The sequence below is a fragment of the Schistocerca nitens genome, chromosome 3 (genome assembly GCF_023898315.1).
Source record: "Schistocerca nitens isolate TAMUIC-IGC-003100 chromosome 3, iqSchNite1.1, whole genome shotgun sequence".
Taxonomy (NCBI): Eukaryota; Metazoa; Arthropoda; class Insecta; order Orthoptera; family Acrididae; genus Schistocerca; species Schistocerca nitens.
In genome coordinates this window covers 715,019,110-715,038,588 of record NC_064616.1, presented here as the reverse complement: position 1 = coordinate 715,038,588, position 19,479 = coordinate 715,019,110, and the positions used below count along the sequence as shown (strand labels likewise).

Genomic DNA, 19,479 nt, shown 5'->3' with positions numbered 1-19,479 from the left:
CAGATGTACCTGGTATTATCTTGAATGGCGCTTTTTACACTGACCCAGATGCCATCGTAGAACATTTTGTTCTGTGTTATGCTCAAGCCAGTGGGTCTGAGAATTATCAACCAGCCTTTTGTGTCCTCGAACAGTGAGGGGAGTAAAAGCAATTATCTTTTACTACACATTACCTGGAGCCATATAACACACCATTCAGCTAGTGGGAATTCGTCAGTGTCGTAGCCCACTGCCCTAATACAGCCCCAGGGGCAGACCGCATCAACAAGCAAATGCTCAATCACCTATTGGTTGATTGTCAGCGTCATATCCTTGACATCTTTAATCACGCCTGGAGCGAGGGCAAGTTGTTATTGCCCAGTACTGAAGCCAGGCAAGCACCCTGTAAAGATGGACAGTTATTTCCCTGTTAGTCTCACCAGTGTTATCTGTAAGTTGCTTGAACACATGATGAGTCAGTGGCTCCTAGGGTCTTGGGGTCTTCTGGCTCCGTCCTAGGGTGGTGTTTGCCAAGGCCATTTCACTACTGATAATCTAATCTACCAGGAGTCTGCCATCCGAACTGCTTTTGCCCAATATCAGCACCTTATAGAAGTCTTCTTTGACCTGCAAAAGACTTATGTTACCACATGGCGACACCACATCCTTGCTCCCCAGGGGGCTTGCCACTCTTTGTCGAGTTTGTTCTTGGCTACCATGAAGCCCCAGCCTATGGAGCATCTTTTCCCTTCCGTGCTGCATGTCCATCCTCTCGCTGTTCTTTTTCCCTTCTGTTGAGGAACATGTCTGGGATGTTTTTGGAAATGTGTTCTGGATTTTCAGTAACCTGACATCAGAACAGTCTCTCCAGTGTTTTTTGTTCCTTTTTTCTTTCTTCGTTTCCCTTCTAAACTTCCTCTGCTTTGGTATTTGAGGTTCTTCTTTTCCTTCTTCCTCCCTATGCACTCCTAAAGGCCGGTTAATGAGTCTGACGGGTAACAGGTGATTGGGTAGCATGTAATTTCCAGCCTCGAGTCAACAGGTAGGGTTCACACGTACCCCTTGCTACAGGCCAGGCCCAGGGAGGGATGGTTGCCTGAGCTGTCACCTTCCCAAATTGTCAGTAGGTCCCTCTGTCAGGTGTTCGGGAGGTGTGATCTGAGGTGTGAACAATCACCTAAGGCGGGTGCACCCCCCTCTGATGGGGGGGCTCCAGTTAGAAGGAGCATGCCATTAGAGATGCTAGCAATCATGGGCGATTTTCTCGCAATGAGCCAATCATCCCAGCAATCATCATCTTCACAGTCTACGTCTACTAAATGTAAATGGAATGAGGCTGACGATTTGAAGACCGTTCCAGCTGCACAAGGGTTCCTCATGGTTTCATGTACTTTAGACAGCCAGTCCTTCGCTACAGTAATTCCATCGAAGATCAAAGCAGGCTATGAAGCTATCACAGTCCAACCATATATTCCGAACTTGATGAGCTGCTACCAGTGTCATAGTTACAGCCACACTCAAATGTCCTGCCAGTGCCTGCCCAGATGTGTAACCTGTGGTAGGGATGCTCATGAGGGTGATTGTCCACCTCCTTCTCCCCACTGTATCATTTGCGATGGCAACCAAGCAGCCTCCTCCTGAAATTGTCCCATGTATCTCAATGACCAGGCCATTAGGAGATCCGGGTGAAGGAAAAAGTGCCTTACCCTGTGACTCACAAGTTGTTGGCTAGTTGGAGACCCTGTGTTTTACCACCCAGTACTTTCAGTACTGTTCTTGTTATATCTCGCTCCACGAAGGACAAGGCCATGCAGACATGCAACCTCAAATTCAGCACTGGTTGTAAAATCGCCCAGTGTCATGGTAGCATCCCCATATCCTCCTCCTCCAGCTGTGCAAGAAGCCACCCAACTTACGCTTCATGAGGTGAAGTCACCTGCTACACAACAGACAGGCTGGAAAGGACAGAAAAAATACTCCCCCAAAGACGTTTTACTGACCCTCCAGCCCACAAATATCTGAATCATCATCTGCCACCCGCCACGGCTCCAAGAAATCAAACAAGGGCAAACGGTCTTCTCATTCGTTGATTCGGAGATCCTCTTTAACGGTCTCGCCACGTGATAGCCTCACCCAGCTGACCTCCATGAGGACGGTGCGCACCACCAACAGTTTTTCTGCCCTGGACCCCGCAGACTGACAGAGGGAGAATGCTGACGCCTTTGTAGATCTTGTGGAGCAGGATCCTCCAGCCTCCGTACGCTGTAGCAGTGAGTCTTCGAAGGCTAGCACTCAGCAGCCGCCAAGGTGACACCCCTTCATTTTTTCCCTCCTCCCCAGTCATCATCACTCTTGTCCATTGGAACATTCATGGCCTTTGATCCAACAAAGAGGAATTACAGCTGCTCTTGGAATCTCAGCATCTACTTGTTCTCTGTCTCCAGGAAACAGAATTGCGTCCTCACAACTGCTTTGACCGCTCACATTTCTTTCCGGTCGGCTTTGACCTTCACCCCGAGGACGGCATTCCATTTCATGAGAGAGTCATGCTGATATTCTGGGATGACGTTCATAGTCAAACCATCTTCCTGACTACCTGGCTTTAAGCTGTTACAGTTCACATGTTAGTTCCTCACTTCACCTTTTCCCTTTGTACCATTTACATCCCTCCATCATTCGGTTTCATCAGGGCAGACTTCCTCCAGCTTACTGATCAACTCTCTCACCCCTTTCTGCTGCATTGTGACTTTAATGCACACAACCCCTTGGGGTTCTCCCAGAACCTGTCCAAGAGGTGCCCTCTTGGCTGATGTCAATCAGCTTAACCTCATTTGTCGTAACAGGGAGCACCAATGCTCCTTTCAGACTCCATGCACACCTATTCCCATTTGAACCTCTCCTTCTGCACAGTCCAGCTTGCCCGTTCTCTCAGACATGTACTCGAGTGACCATTTCATGTGTGCTATCCATTTGCTGACTCTTACCCCACCTACGTGCACACCCATATGGCAGCTTTCTAAGGCCAATTGGAGGCTTTACACCTCCCCATTGACCTTCGGCAAACAATGTATCCCCAGTGGTGATGACCAGGTAGAATACCTTACCAACATTATCTTTACCGTGGCAGAATGTTCCATTCCATCTTTGCTGCGCTATGTCCCAGTCCCTTAGAGGACTGAAGCATGCTGCAATGCAATTTGCTCGTGGATTTGTGCTCTCTGCAATTATGACCGTCATCCTATAATGACGAACTGCTTTTGTTGTAAAAAGTTGTGTGCACATTGTCATCATGCTCTTCGGGATAGCAAAAATGCAGGGTGGATGTGATTTACTAGTTCTTTTAACAGTTCCACTCCCTCTTCCGTTGTGTGGGCCAACCTCCCATGGCTTCCTGGGACCAAGGTCCATTCCCCAGTTTCCAGCCTGGCAACAGCAGAGGATATCATAGTGGATCCTGTTGCTGTCTCCAACACCTTGAGCCATTATTTTGCAGATATTTCTAGCTCCACCCACTATCACCATGCCTTCCTACATCGGAAACAAGTGGAGGCGGCTCAGGCGATACCCTTCTCTTCTCAGAATTGTGAGTGCTACAATGTCATCTTTACTATGAGGGAGCTAGGTTATGCTCTCATGTTATCCTGATCCTATGCCTCAGGCCTGGATGATATTCACATTTAGATGTTGCAGGCCCTTTCTCTTGCACTCGAGCACTTTCTCCATCATATGTAAAATTGCATCTGGGCAGAGGGCACGTTTCCCAGACACTGATGTAAAGCCACTGTCATACCTAACCCTGGTAGGGAGAAACACCTTCGTTCTAGCTACCACCCCATTTCTCTCACTAGCTGTGTTTGCAAGGTGATGGAATGTATGATTCCTGCCCGACTGGTATGGTGGCTCGAGTCTCACAATTTACTTACCACTGCACAGTATGGATTTCGAGTGCGCCATTCTGCAGTTAACCATCTTCTCACTTTGTCAACATATGTCAAGAATGGTTTTCTGCAGAAATACGAGACTGTGGTTATGTTTTTCAATTTGGAGATGCTGGAGGACTGGTATCCTCCATACTCTCTACACATGGGGCATCTGATGTCGCGTGCCCCATTTCCTTCAAGAATTTTTAAAACACTAAGTTTTCAAGTTTTGTGTGGTTTCTCCCTTGTCGGACACCTTTATCCAGGAAAACGGTGTGCCTGAGGGTTTCATTCTGAGCTTCGTCCTCTGTGCTATCACCATTAACCTTGTTATGGCCTGTCTCCTGTCAGGTATCTCTGTCTCCCTTGTTTGACGATTTTCCCGTCTATTGCAATTCTCCACAAACTAGTCTTCTTGAGCGGCATCTTCAGCGTTGTCTCAATTGTCTTAACTTGTGGAACATCGACAACGGCTTTCGCTTTTCCACTGGCAGAACCGTTTGCATGAATTTCTGGCAGTGCAATCGGTTTCTTCCATGGTCTTTGCATGTTGGGTCTGTTGCTCTTCCTTTCATTGAAACTATGAAATTCCTGGGGCTCATGCTCAATAGGAAACTTTTTTGGTCCTCCCATGTGTATTACTTGACTGCCCACTGTATGTGGTCCCTCAGTGTCCTACATGTCCTCAGCGATACTTCCTGGGGAGCTGATCTGACCACCCTCCTCCGTGTGTACTGGTCCCTTGTCTGTTCAAAACTAGACTATAGGTGTTTCATTTATGCATCTGCATGTCCCCCCCATCTTATGCCGTCTCAATACAATCCACCATTGTGGCATCCGTTTGGCTACGGGCCCCTTTAACACTAACCCACTTGAGAGCCTGTATGCAGAAGCTGCTGAACTACCGCTGTCATAATGCTGTGATTTTCTCCGCAGCAGACACACATGCCATTTATCTTCCATGCTGGCCAACCATCTTACATCTCCTTCTTCAATGACTCCTTTGATCACCACCATGCCTTGCGTTCTCTGTTACCTCATGGAGTTTGTTTTTATTTATTGCTCCGGCAGCTTAACTTCGTGCTACCTGCCACTTTAACAATGGGTCTCAATCCTTTGCCACCATGGTTTCGTGCTGCAGCCCATGTTCACCTTAGACTTCATTTGCTTCCTAAGGACACTACTCCAGACTCGCTCTACCACCATAAGTTTCTGGACCTTCACACAGAACTTTGCGATAGTGCCTTTGAGTACACTGATGGCTCTTGGACTGACCGTGGTGTCAGTTGTGCCTTTCTCATTGGCACCGACGGTTTTTGGTGTCGGCTTCCAGAACACTGCTCAGTATTTATTGTGGAGCACTTCACCCTGTATCAGGCAACTCAGTACATCAGGTGACACAGGCATTTCAATTGTGTCATCTGCTCTGACTCTCTAAGTGCCCTTCAGAGCCTCTGTGTGCTGTACACCGTCCACCCCTTAGTTCAACGGGTCCAGGAAAGCTTTCACTTGGTCACTCTTGATGGAGCTACGGTGGTGTTTATGCGGGTCCCTTGTAACATTGGTCTGATGGGAAACTAGGTTGCTGAGGCCAAGGCTGCAGCCCTTGAACCTCAGCCTGCTAGTTCTTCCATTCCCTCCAGTGATCTCTGTGTTGCTGTCTGTCAGCAGGTGGTGATCCTTTGGCGTCACCACTGGTCTTCCCTTCATAGGAACAAGCTTGGAGGAATTAAAGCTCTCCCAGCAGCTTGGCTGACCTCATCTCAGTCCTCTCACATGAGGAGATCATTTTAGCTAGGTTGAATATTGGGCACCGTTGTTTTAGCCATTGCCATTTGTTATGTGCTGGTCCTCCAACATTTTGTGCTCATCGTCCTCAACCTTTGACGGTTCGCCATTTCCTGATGGATGCCCTTTTTTTAACCACTTATGTTCTCATTTATATTTGCCGTCTCAGTTATTGGTTGTTGTAGCGAACAAAACATGGGCTGTCAACCGCATTTTACTTTTTATCCATCATAGCAATATGATGATGGACATTTAATCTTTAGTTCAGGACCTCTGATGTCTCTATGGTGAATTTTATGGACCTTTCTCCAAGTCCCTGTTTTTAACTGTCTTTGCTTCCGTCGATTGGGCTTAATGTGTAGTTGCTATTACCTCCTGTTCCGTCTTCCTGTTCTATAGTTCTGAAGTTCTGACGTAAGCACATGTAACCCTAGATGTTCGTGCGCCATAAAAAAAAAAAAAAAAAAAAACAACCACATCCTTACTACCTTACATGAGTGGGGTCTCCATGTTTGCTCGAAATTTTTATCCAGAACTTCTTGTCTCATTGTATTTTCCAGATTTTGTACCTCACACAGTTCTCCCTATGTCTACAAGATTGGGGTACCGCAGGGCTCCGTACTGAGTGTCGCTCTCTTTCTAATAACTGTCAATGGAATAGCAGCAGCTGTGGGGTCCTCAGTATAACCCTCAACTTTTGCCTCTACTGTTGCTCCTCTAGTGTGGTGTCGTTGAACGTAGGCTACAAAGTACCATAAAAAAGGTGCTGGCATGGGCCCTCACCCATGGCTTTCGGTTTTCAGCTGCCAAGACTCACATGTTGGACTGATCTTCGATGCTCAGTTGCCGTGAATTCCCCATCTTTGCCAGCTTAAGTGAAAGTGCTGGCTGCCCCTTAATACACTCCACTGCCTGAGTAACACCAGCTAGGGTGCACACCGCACTACCCTTCTGCAGCTTTACAAAGCCCTGATACAATCCAATCTTTTATGGGAGTCTGGCATATAGTTTGGCATTGCTCTGAACATTGCAGATGTTGGATCTTATACATCGGTTCAGTTTGCAACAGGAGCCTTTCGAATTAGCCCTGTGAACAGCTTACTCGTGGAGGCTGGGGTCCTTCCACGGCGGATTAGCCACCAGCAACAGCTTGTCAGTTATGCTGCACCCATTCACAGATCACCTAAGCATCCAAAGTACCATCTCCTCTTTCCAAACACGGAAACTCATCTCCCACAATGGCGGCCCAGATCAGGGAGTACTTTCGCAATCCTCATCCCGGACCTCCTCTCTGAACTCCAGTTGTTCCTTCTACCAATTCTCCTCCAGGCCCACACAACCGAGCGAGGTGGTGCAGTGGTTAGCGCACTGGACTCGCATTCGGGAGGATGACGGTTCAATCCCGCGTCCGGCCATCTTAATTTAGGTTTCCCGTGATTTTCCTAAATCGCTCCAGGCAAATGCTGGGATGGTTCCTTTGGAAGGGCACGGATGACTTCCTTCCCCGTCCTTCCCTAATCTGATGAGACCAATGATCTTGCAGTTTGGTCTCTTCCCCCAAACAACCCAACCCAGGCCCACTCACTTACACCTCGGTGGTGCAACCATGACCACAGCTTCATCTTGCCCTATCACAAGGTCCAGAAGACTCGGTTCGTTCCGAAGCCTTCTGCCACCAATTTTTCTCCATCCTTGGTGCATCCTGGGGTTCAGAAATAGTCTATACTGATGACTTGATGATTGATGGTCAGATACAATTTGCTTATACTCTCACAGGACATAATGAACTGTGCTCCTTGCCTGATGGCTGTAGTGTTTTCACTGCGGAGTTTGTAGCCATCTCTCGTGCTCCTGAACATACCCATTCCAACACCCGTGAGTCCTTCCTCATCTGCAGTGACTCCTCAAGCAGTTTGCAAGATCTTAACCAGTGTTTCCCTTGCCATCCCTTGGTCATTGCTATCCAGGATTCCCTGTATGCCCGGACCGGGCTGCAGCTGTGTGGCCTTGGTGGTCCACCCCTGCCCTCACCCTAGCTGCTCTTCTAATCTCTCTTCCCCTAGCCATGTATCTGGTCTTTCCTAGGCAGTTTCTGAGTGGGGTACCTCTGGTAAGTGGTAGAGGGGGGGGGGGGGGGGCTGTATGTCCCCTCATTGCACTCTGATTTTGGGAGCTTCCAGCTGCTCCCTACATGGGGCACCTCGCCTGTCTTTCTACCTATGTCTCACTTTCTTCTTTTCTGTCCCTTATCTAGCCTTCATTGACCTTCAGTAGACCTTATGGTCTTCTGCCTCTGGGTTTTGCGTGGGGGCCACCTCTGATGTATAGTTATATAGACCTCTCCGTTCAAGGAAAAAAGAGCCTAATGACCTATTAGTTTGGTCCCTTTAATCATCCAACCAACTGGTGTTACGAGCCTTTCTCATGCAAAACTGTGTGTCTTACTGCAGGAGACATTTGCATGATCACCTATTCAAGGACTAAGAGAGGAACTTTGGTAATGCAAAGAAACAAAATGTCAATATAATAGGACCGAAGACAATAAAATGTTGCTGACCTCTTGATATGTACTACTTTAGGTAATATAAGCTCTAATGAGATGGATCATTGATTTTGTAATACTACAGTGTGAGAAAACACTAGTAAAGTTATATGATTGTCATTTCATCAGACTTAACTCTGTGCTGTACAATATACTTTTTGCACTGAAGTACAAACTTACATTAAAATATGCATGACAAAAGGAAGGTTATGATTTTAACATATGATTTCACTGAAATCCTACACCCACAGTTTTAAGACTGAATAGCTGTCCAACACTACCAGACCAGTAGAAAAAGTTTGCTGATCAGATTATGTAAGTACCATATTTTAAGCAGAGGGAAATGTATACTTTTGCTCCTATTATGTTGATGTTTTGTTTCTTTGTGTTACTGAAGCTTCTCTCTTAGACCTTGAATACTTGGGGTAAGATATGCAGTTTTGCATAGAAATTGGTGTTAGCGATTTATATTTTGAGCACATTTTCATACAGTGCAGAGTGTTTGGAGTCAAGCACATCCCTTGTAATCATAGAACAGGGGCACCAGGAGAGACTTAATCCAGTTTTTGGCAGAGAAAGTTTCAGAAGTCTCAGCAGTAGATTGAAAAGACCACAAATTCAGAATATTTTTGACAGCATGGAAGTGATCAGCAGTGCAAGAAATTTGGAATGACCATCACTATTAGCCACCTGAAATGTTAGTAGAGGCTTGCTGTCGCTGCCATAACTCAATTGGGAGAAGCTAAGGGTAAAATACAAAAGATGTACTTTGTTGTTGTGGGCAGTCTTGGGCTGACTTCTCAATAACTTTATTGATGCCAGAACACTAGGCATTGTGAAGGGCTAGTGATATCTATTGCCCATTTTGATGCCCATTATCCTCTTTGCACAATTTTAAAATGATTTGTGACACTGCACGTTGATATTTCTGAGAGTTCAAAGTATTTTTATGTGATGACACTAGTAAAAATGACTCGGAATCATTTATAAAACCATATCACAGAGAATATCAGTTGTTGAAGAGGTGCACAATCTTACGTAAACTTTTAAATGTACAGTTAAGTAGTATCTCAACAGTGAAAATGTTGGATCTTAGTTTGGATGTCATGGAAGTCCACACTTGCCCAATTGGAGACAAATCCAGAGATAGTGCTGGCCAGGGAAGTTGCTCCACACCTTTCAGAGCACGTTGAGTTTCATAGGCAGTATGTGGGTGAGTATGTCCTGTTGGAACAACACATCACCTTCCCATTGCAAGAATGGCAAGAGAACAGGTCTAACAATATTCTGCATGTACCAAGCACTGGTTAGCATCCCCTCCAGAGACACTAAAGGTGAACAAGAGTTGCAGCTTATCACACCCCTGGCCATAAGACCTGGTGTGGGGCCATTGTGTCTTGGACAAATGCACTCTACGAGACAGTGCTCACCATGCTATGTTATATGCGCAAATGACCATTACTTGAATGCAGGCAGAATCTGCTTTTATTGCTGAAGACCACAGTGATCCTCTGACAGCACCAGTCAAGCCGTGCACATCAGTGCTGTGGCACGAGTGGAAGACTGGCAAGAGGCGTGCACGCCCGTAGTCCCACTGCTAATAACTAGTTCACAACAGTTCGTGTTGACACATCTGGGCTCACAGTCCCTCTTATCTGTGCTGTGGTAGGTGTACAATCTGCTGCCCTTACAATATAAAGATCTTAGCAGGCATCTGCTGTGTGGATGTCCAGAACCTTGTCAATGGGAGCAAGAATGTTCTCGTGACAACTGATACCAGCAGTGTTGCACAACTGACACAGCACATCCAACTTATGTGGCAGTTCTCCGAAAGGACCATCCCACCACTCGGATGGCCACAATTTGATCCCTTTCAAACTCATTCGTTTGGCTGTAGGGAACACTCCTTGCGTGGTTGCCTGCTTGCTTCACACATTTGCACTACTGTGAGCCTTCTGGCTACGAGCATTCCCTACTAAAGGGTAGACACGGAGGTGCTCTGGTAGCTATGCCACTATGCAGTCTCTCGGCGGGCGACATTGAAACCATTATCAGTACATATACTATCCCACAGGTGGCATAATCGGATCAAAATCGACGTCATCTTTGCAGGTGTGACTCCTGCGACTGCCAACCAACTACTTGTACAGAACTATGTGAACAGATCAAGGAGCCGCGGCATAACACATCGTAGGGTGGTATTTGCCATCTGTATGATTGACTGGATTCAGAGTCAGTGTGTGTATTGCTGCCCGTGGAGGCTACACCACATACTAATACAGGTGTTTCAGCACGGGTTGATACGTGGTACCTCATAACTGCTTGTGCCATTGTTCTATAAATGCAATCATTTCATGTACTCCATATGCACTGATGTAACAGTAAATCTTGAGTGAATTGGAAACCTCTAAAGGGGTGGACTTTTTTTCCCATCAGCGTTTTACGCAGGCGTTTTTTTATAGGCTTTGGTTTTCTGTGACTCAACTGTAAAATTTTTGTAGTAGCAAGAAGTAAGAGAACCACATATGTATCTTCTCACCTATAATTCATTCCTCAGAAGGCTGCTGCCACTAGAATACATTTTTACTTTGAATTTGAAAACAGCTGTGTTCGAGGCTGTATTCCCCAGCAACAAATCTTTTTGTTCAGTTGAAATACAAGTTTACCTCATTTTCTGCAGATTAAGGTACAGTGATATGTTGCATGAAGCTGAGACATCATAACAACTGTGTTTTCAGCATATGTGTACTCATTTTGCTACAAGTGATTGTCCCAAACTTGTGTAGTGCATAATTGTCACTGAGCTGTTTCTTCCAAATCTTTTCACTTAGAATGTGTTCCAAGGTTATGATTCCTTTTACTATATTTGATGTATATTCTCATTGTGAGAATAATGTCTGCTACTGGAATTTTTTGTGCAGTTCATGTGTCAATATGCTATCTCGCTCTTCTTGGCCTTGCTGTTAGAAACGATGAGCTTAATTGTTCTTAAGACTTAGATTATTGGAAAACATTCATCAAAGCAGTTATCCAGAACTTCTTATTCCTAAACTATTTCAGCATTATCAGCTTGAAAATCAACTGTTCCTGGAACAAAACAGTACTGTTCTGCTTCTTTATGAAGCTATATTAGGAAATGTATGAAATGCCAGTACTCTTAAGACTTGCTGTACAACACCTGTTAATTTTAGTACTGTTAAATGTGTGTTCTACATTTATACCTGTGGCAGCTCTGTTGTCCATATTTTGCTTGGAATACAGACAATGGGGTGAATAAGTATAGCTACTCAAAATATATTGCTGGCATCGAGCAGGGGATAGGCACATAAACAGAAAGTTGAACACAGTAGCACAATTTACAAACTTTCATTCTTCTGCTTCTTCTTTCTTCTTCTTCACAGCATACAACAAACATGAACAAAGCATAATAATCAATCAAATGGAGTAGGAAGTGTTTTTTCTCCTTATTGTTTCAACTTTTTATTGAAATCATCATACAAATTTGGTATTAGTAAACCACTACAACCAATGTGTGTTTATTGTTTCTGTTTATTTGTGCTATTGGAACTTAAAAATCGTACATGAATAATAAGATCAAGAAAAATCTGTTCCAATATTATGAACAATAGCTGCAATATTGGCTTCATTACAACTATTACTTTGCTGCCTAGTACAGTGCAACTGCACAATAATAATTTGTTGCAATTATTAATCACTAACAGACAACATATGACCAAACAGAATTGATTTGGCCAAGTGATGATCATTCACATAGCAGTTACTGTTCATGCTCATTCAGATAGCAGTTACTATTCATGCATCCAACTTTGTCCCATCAGGCTTTTATGCATATTTATCTGTTTATTCTGTGGAAAAGCATATGTACTTCGTGTGTATTTACACTTCCATTATTTACACTTTTGATAAGATTTTTTTCTTTTTTTAAAAAAAGAACCCTTTTGTGCTATGTAGTGTACTTTATTCCTCACCTAAAATTGCTCTTCAGGATGTTATCTATGTATATCTTTCATGCATTTGTACATCTCCTGTTGGTGATATTCTGTATTTAATGTGTTTGTGACATTCCGTTGACATTGATAAACCAGTGAATGTGTGACAACAGTTTGTTTAATTTTTTTACTTATTTAAGTCATTTTAACACTGCTTCCATTTTGCTTTAGGCCCATGGTGTGCTGACAGAGCAGCATTCTCACTTTTGCTGCATGTAGAAAAACTAAAAGTGAAGACACCATATGAGAGGCATTTTCTTTTGCTGTGTATGATTTCAACTGTACTTGTGAAAATTCGGTAAGTTTGTCACAACTATTTATAAAATGAAATTAGAAGTACTTCGCCGATTTTTTTTGTTTGCTACTTGAACTTCTATAACTCATATATTTGAAAGATGCCCTGTAGTTCCTATTGCTGTGAGAAATAAGATCGTTACCTTATGAAATAAGAAGATAAATTGAAGTTTGAGCCATCAGGAAAAGCTGATTGTATGCTATCTGGAAGTATAGCATTGTTGTAAATGTGGAGTGAAGAAAGAGTGATGTCTTACAATTGTGAAAAACTAATGCAATGGAAATGAAGCTAAAACATGTACTAGCTGGTTGGAACACCTGTTACGTTGCTGATGAAATCACTGTCACTATATAGTAGCTCTATTAACAAAGAGAAACCTCAGTCCGAAGTTGAGAAGATGAATCCATTAATGTAGAGCACTGTGATGTGTGCCGTGCTAAGACCCCTCTGTGCCCGCTTTCCCCATCCACCTTTTTTTCTCATTTACACGTGATGCTTCTAAGTATTTGCCTAGACGGACATTGTGGCTCCATAGTTGCACATGGGACAAACATAGCTCTCAGTTCCCAAAAATTTTCAACACCTTATGTGGGAAGTTGAACACCGACAACAGCCAGTCAACAATGGCAATTATGAATACTAATCCTCCTGATCAAGAATCTCCAAAGCTTCAAGCAGAAAGAGGTTGTGCCTGTCATGTCTGAGGGTCATGGAATGCATCAGTACATGAAAGTATAACATAAAAGTAATATCAGATAAAAATAAAATGTTTATGAATGTGAACAAGTCAGTCCATAAGTTTAAGTAAATGCAGGCGACAATACAACAAGAATCAGCTGTAACGACATACACAGAAAAAACAAGAGGGAAGTCGTTTCACATGGAGAGAGACTTCTAAGAGCGTCGGATAAGGACATCACATTTCCAGAGGAGACATGCGATTACTAATCCCCCAATTAGTTTCAGAGAACGTAGATATGTATAAACTATAACAATAAATATTTTTGTGAAAACATGGCAGAATATTTCTAGTGACCATAGTTAACACAATGAATCCAGTGCCCTCAACAAATGGATCTCTGATGAATATTTATCACCACTCTTCTCCCTTCTCTCCTTTGTCTCAAATGACGATTATTTGCCTTCATTTTATTCATGGATTTACTGTCGTACTATTTTTATCTGACTCTCAGGCTTCCATTAGTGTTAGTATCACACTGACAACAATAACAGCATAGGACAAGAACTAGGAAAGAACTTAGCCTTAACAGTTCTAAAGGATCCATATCAACATTTGCCTAGTACAATTTGGGGTTACCTGAGGATTATTCAACCAGAAAGGAGATGAAACTCGTCGGTGTATATGAATTTCATCTCTTAAATACTGTGTCATTTTGCTTAATTTTATCCCACTTTTCTTGGGGAGTATCTTGTTTCCACAACAGTGCTTTTTTATTGTTCTATAAATTTTGTTATTTTCACCTTCAGACATCCTTTCCTACACTAAATCATTATTTATGTATTTGGCTAATATTTTGATTTTTTGACATCTCATTGTAATAAACTATCACTCTACAGACTTAATATCTTCCTAAACATCAGTGTTATTTAAAATAAATTATCTGTTCACATTTAGTTCTTTCTTTATGTATATGTGAACTTATATTTTTTAACTCCTTCAACTTTTGTACCAGCATAACAAATTTCTGTGGCCACTTTCACAATCACCAAGTCACTCTCTGCTTGAATATTAGTTCTCAAAGCACTTATTGATGTGAAGTATATTTACCTATAAATCCAATGCTTCTTCCCAGCTTAAAGAGACTGTTGATTGTTCCCATTTCAATATATTCCTGTGCTTCTTCCTAAAAGTAAAACAATAGAATTATTATAGCTCTGAAAAAAATTATTTAGTTGCACCAATTATGTAATAAACAATTTTAAGACATAAAAGAAAAATCATGACTCACCTTGTGAAACTCCCACCAACAAAGGGTGTGGCTATTATTCCATCAATGTTGATAGTAAGATTTGGTTTCTTTGAAGTTGTTATCTTTTCAACTTCTAATGCATACAGTGTTATTGGTTTATTGGGAAAATGTTCCATCACAAATTCTTTAATGATTTTAACCCTCATGTCTGGATTATTAATCTGAAAATAAAAATATACTAGAATTGGTCTAATATAATTATTATGCTCCTATTTAAAACTACAGAAATTGAAAAATAAAGAAATCTACACACATTACAATAACATATCCAACAGACCTGCAATAATGCATTAACTACATTTTACACTTATATGCAATAATTTGTCAGCCTCTTGCCTGTAAAACTAGTGTGTGTTTTGCTTGTTGTAATATTTCAAAATATGTGTTTAAATATTTATGAAGTATAAATATAATTCAAGGGCTGGTTGTTCTGTGGGTGAATCTGTGTTGTGTAATGTAAGGTAAAACACTATAAAGTGTGTATCTCTCATCTTACACCAAATAATGCAGTTTTAGAAATAATTTTAAGTGCAATTAGTGTTAGTTAAATTAACTTAACTTTTTATAAATCTGCCTACAGAAAGACAAAATTCCAACATCTGTTCACCTACACATCCTTTGTCACCTGCTAGGTTAACATGAACAGCTCGACTGATTTTGTATCAAAATGCATTAATTATTCAACAGTGTTATCCTTCAGTCAATGCGTTTTTACTCAACATATGACCACTGCATAGATAGCATTCCCAAAATTTGATAACTGAAGATTCAAAAAACATCCATGATTTATTCTCAGGATGTCACCCATCTGCATATTTATTGGACATTAAACATAAATGTTTGGATTTCAAAATGGCATTATACTGAGATATTTTTACAGATTATGAGCACAAAATTTTTTTATTGCTAATTTATGAGCACTGACTTGTCTAAGGCATTTGATTGTATCAATCATTACATTCTGTTGGAGACATTACATATTGTGGGTTAAATTGTTAGCTGTCTGCCTGCTTCCATTAATGTTCTTGCTCTACATTAAGGGGCGCCGGAAAGGTTCAAAATCTTGAAATACTCAATTTTTACTTTTTTCCATTTTAAAAATCTACAGACTTTCCCCTTTCGATTGATAAATAATTTATTCAGTTTAGAAGACTACAACTATTTTAAAAATATTTTTGGAATACAAGGGTTGGAACTTTAATAGTGGAAACTATTTATTTACTGCTCGTACAGAATAGATATGTGTTTCAAAGTTTTACTGACCTTCAAAGAAGTCACCACCATTGTGTATAACCCATTGCCAGCAATGTGGAAGTCGTAGGATACTCTTAGCAGTGCCAGTTGTGTTGACAGTTCGAGCGGTGCGGTGTATTGCCGGACGAATTTGTAGCAGTTCTGAAGTGAATGCCATGAAGTGTTCCTTCAGTTCATAAATTGAATTGAACTCACAAGGGCTTAAGTCAGGGGAGTGCAGTGGGTGGTGTAGCACTTAACAGCCCCATCAGTAAAACAAATCAGTAACAGCTTGCACTGTACGTGTGTGAGCATTGTCCTGCAAAATGATGGTTAGGTCCTGCAGAAAGTGCCATCACTTCTGTCTCTGTGCTGTTCATTTTTGGAACACAATTTACGACCAGCTTAGCAAGAGACCTCAGTGCTCGAACTATCAACACAACTGGCACTGCTAAGAGTATCCTCCGATTTCCACATTGCTGGTAACAGATTATACCCAATGCTGGTGACTACTTTGAAGGTCAGTAAAACTTTGAAAGACATATCTATTTTGTACGAGCAGTAAATAAGTAGTTGCCACTATTAAAGTTCCAATCCTTGCATATCTTAAAAAAGGACAATCGCATTACCACAGTTCAGGAAAAGAAATAAATATAGCTGTAAGCACCAAGGGTGAATGGCCATTTGAAGTAGAACGTTATGAATTTACCTGTGCACTTACCCCACCTTACCGTATTTGTAGTTAAATGTGCTTCACCTGAAGTCTTTGTTGATCATTTGGATGGTCATCTATTATGATGTACAGAATGTTGTAGTCTTCTTGAAAGAAGAGAAAGTTGGAATGAAAGTAGGAATTATCAATCACTGGAAGTGAAATAAGCACATATGGACTGAAGCCCCAAAAAGGATAAAACTGCCCACAACCCTTTTCATGCGAAATGGCATCTAATATGTTCAAAGAATACATACAAAAAACATAAGCATCAGTTCAATGTGAAATCATTGGCAGGCAGAAGTATTTGTTCATGTTTGTGCGCTTGAAATGCTACTCAGTGAGTCTTCTGTCACATGAACACCAGTTTCAGAAAGCAGAGAACCAACAGCAAGCAAAGTAACATCATCAACAAAATAAATACCATGTATGAGTCACCCTTGTTTATGTCATCTTTGAGTTCCTACAGGAACCAACAATGCAAAATTCAGAAATCAGGGACAACACAATCCAATTGAAACACACCATAAACCTAAGTTAATAATAACTCTGTCATTCTAATCATGATCTCCTTCAGTGAATCAGCAAGTACCTTCAGGTCTATCTCTTCTGAATTTCATTCCCTACAGCTTATAAGACTGAGAGGTATGGTAATCTTCACATGTAAATTACTCACACACTGCAGTAGAGCATTAACGGGGTCTAGCCTCGTGTTATGGAACTGAATTATCAATACAGAAAAAAAGCCATGCACTTGTCCCAAGAATGAAATTTTAACTTAACAGTGGAGTTTACACTGTTGTTAATCTGCCTGACAGATTAAAACTGTGTGCCTAATCTTAACTTGTTCTCATAATATTGCCTGTAATGGGCAGTACTCTTACCAGTTGAGCAATTTAAGCATTATCACAGTACTGGAAGATGTACTGCCACACTCCTGTTCAGGAGACTCAGCTCATCCAGCAATCCCTTAGCATAGTGCATCTGTTAAAATCTTTTGAAAGCTCTGTGCAGTGAGTTGTATAATAAGATCAGCAACAGCTTCTCTGTCAGGTACATCTAGTGATGTTAAATTTGTAAATGAAGGAAATTCATTTTTGCTCTAAATGAAATACAGATTTGTACATGACTGTTCAGTCAGTAAGATTATTGTTTATGAAAAGCAAGTGTCCGAGCTCCTGTCTCAGTCTGTCACGTTTTTAATCTGGCAGAAAGTTTTGACCTGTAGTGGTATTTATAGAAAATTATTAAAATCACAAAGTGACACATAGGCTGCCCTGTACTTCAATACTTCAAGAGGTGCACCTCCCAGTACTGTCAACAGAAACACTAAAAAAATAGATCGCAACTGTTCTAGCTTTTGGAACAGTAGAGTCCTTGTTCAGAGAGGAAAGAGATTTGACTGGTGGGCAGTTCACTCAGAACCCAGGCTATGTGGGATCAATTTCTTATGAAAAGTGCATGTCCAAAGAAGGCAAGGGACTAAGGCTGAAGAAAAATGAGTCAGTCTAATTTGGTAGTATATTTGTAAGCACTATGTCAGCTTCATTTCAAAGCTGACAGGAAGAATCAATAGAATGGGAAGTAAATATGGAATAGAAGAGAAAAAGAAAATAAATAGAATAATACTATTAAATAATAATAAATAGAAATATGTAGAAAAATGGAGGGTCTTTTTTGGGGGGGGGGGGAGGCGGGGGAGGAAGGGCGGTTGGTAGTGTTTGCACTACTTCGCAGGGAGGGCGGCAGAAAAAGGGGAGGAAATAGACTTCAATCAATCACCTATATAGGGAAGCAGCAGAGTCAATGTAAGCTAAGGGAGATGAAGTACAGGATGGTGGCAGGAGTGAGTGGCTATCTAAGGTGACGAATTCCCATCTGAAGAGTTTGTGGAATGTTATGCTGGGTACGAGGATCACGACTGAAGGTGGCATAGATCTTAATAATGTGCTGTCTTTGACTTTTTACTTTCTCCAAAATTTTCTGATGTTTAGGTCCACAGCCGTAAAATATTGATTAAAATAAGTCATGGTTCTGCCATGCCTTTATATTATTTACACAGATACTTTATCTATATTACTAAACAGCTAACCTTGTTCATGGCGCGCAGTCCAGTTTTGGTTGGCTATTTACTGAATTTCTATTGCATCAAAAATTTGAAATTCAGTATTTCATATTATTATTGACTGAATATAAAAATTTGAAATGCTATCATAATCTCATCAAGAGAGGTAACCTTGTTTTAAAGGTTTGACGCAGTAAGACAAGTGTTACAGTTAGAAACAGTTAGCCTGTTGTGAGGCAACATAACTTGTGGTATGCAAATTAGCCAGACTACATTCATCCTGTATTTGAGAATGAGAGCACTTGGTGACTTCCAATGAACTTTATACAGGGCTATTACAAATGATTGAAGCGATTTCATAAATTCACTGTAGCTCCATTCATTGACCTATGGTCACGACACACTACAGATACGTAGAAAAACTCATAAAGTTTTGTTCGGCTGAAGCCGCTCTTCAGGTTTCTGCCGCCAGAGCGCTCGAGAGCGCAGTGAGACAAAATGGCGACAGGAACCGAGAAATCGTATGTCGTGCTTGAAAAGCACTCACATCAGTCAGTCATAACAGTGCAACGACACTTCAGGACGAAGTTCAACAAAGATCCACCAACTGCTAACTCCATTCTGCGATGGTATGCGCAGTTTAAAGCTTCTGGATGCCTCTGTAAGGGGAAATCAACGGGTCGGCCTGCAGTGAGCGAAGAAACGGTTGAACGCGTGCGGGCAAGTTTCACGCGTAGCCCGCGGAAGTCGACGAATAAAGCAAGCAGGGAGCTAAACGTACCACAGCCGACGGTTTGGAAAGTCTTACGGAAAAGGCTAAAGCAGAAGCCTTACCATTTACAGTTGCTACAAGCCCTGACACCCGATGACAAAGTCAAACGCTTTGAATTTTCGGCGCGGTTGCAACAGCTCATGGAAGAGGATGCGTTCAGGTGTTTTCAGTG

At 41.9% G+C, this 19,479-nt stretch overlaps 1 protein-coding gene across 1 annotated transcript in view; it reads left to right on the top strand.

Moving 5' to 3' along the window:
• The window catches only part of LOC126249733 (endoribonuclease Dcr-1-like), a 284,524-nt gene that overhangs the window by 102,070 nt on the left and 162,975 nt on the right, over positions 1–19,479 (top strand). Inside the window, exon 8 of the mRNA XM_049951411.1 lies at positions 12,411–12,537. Coding sequence (XP_049807368.1) covers positions 12,411–12,537 — 127 coding nt within the window. The remainder of the gene's footprint in view (positions 1–12,410; positions 12,538–19,479) is intronic.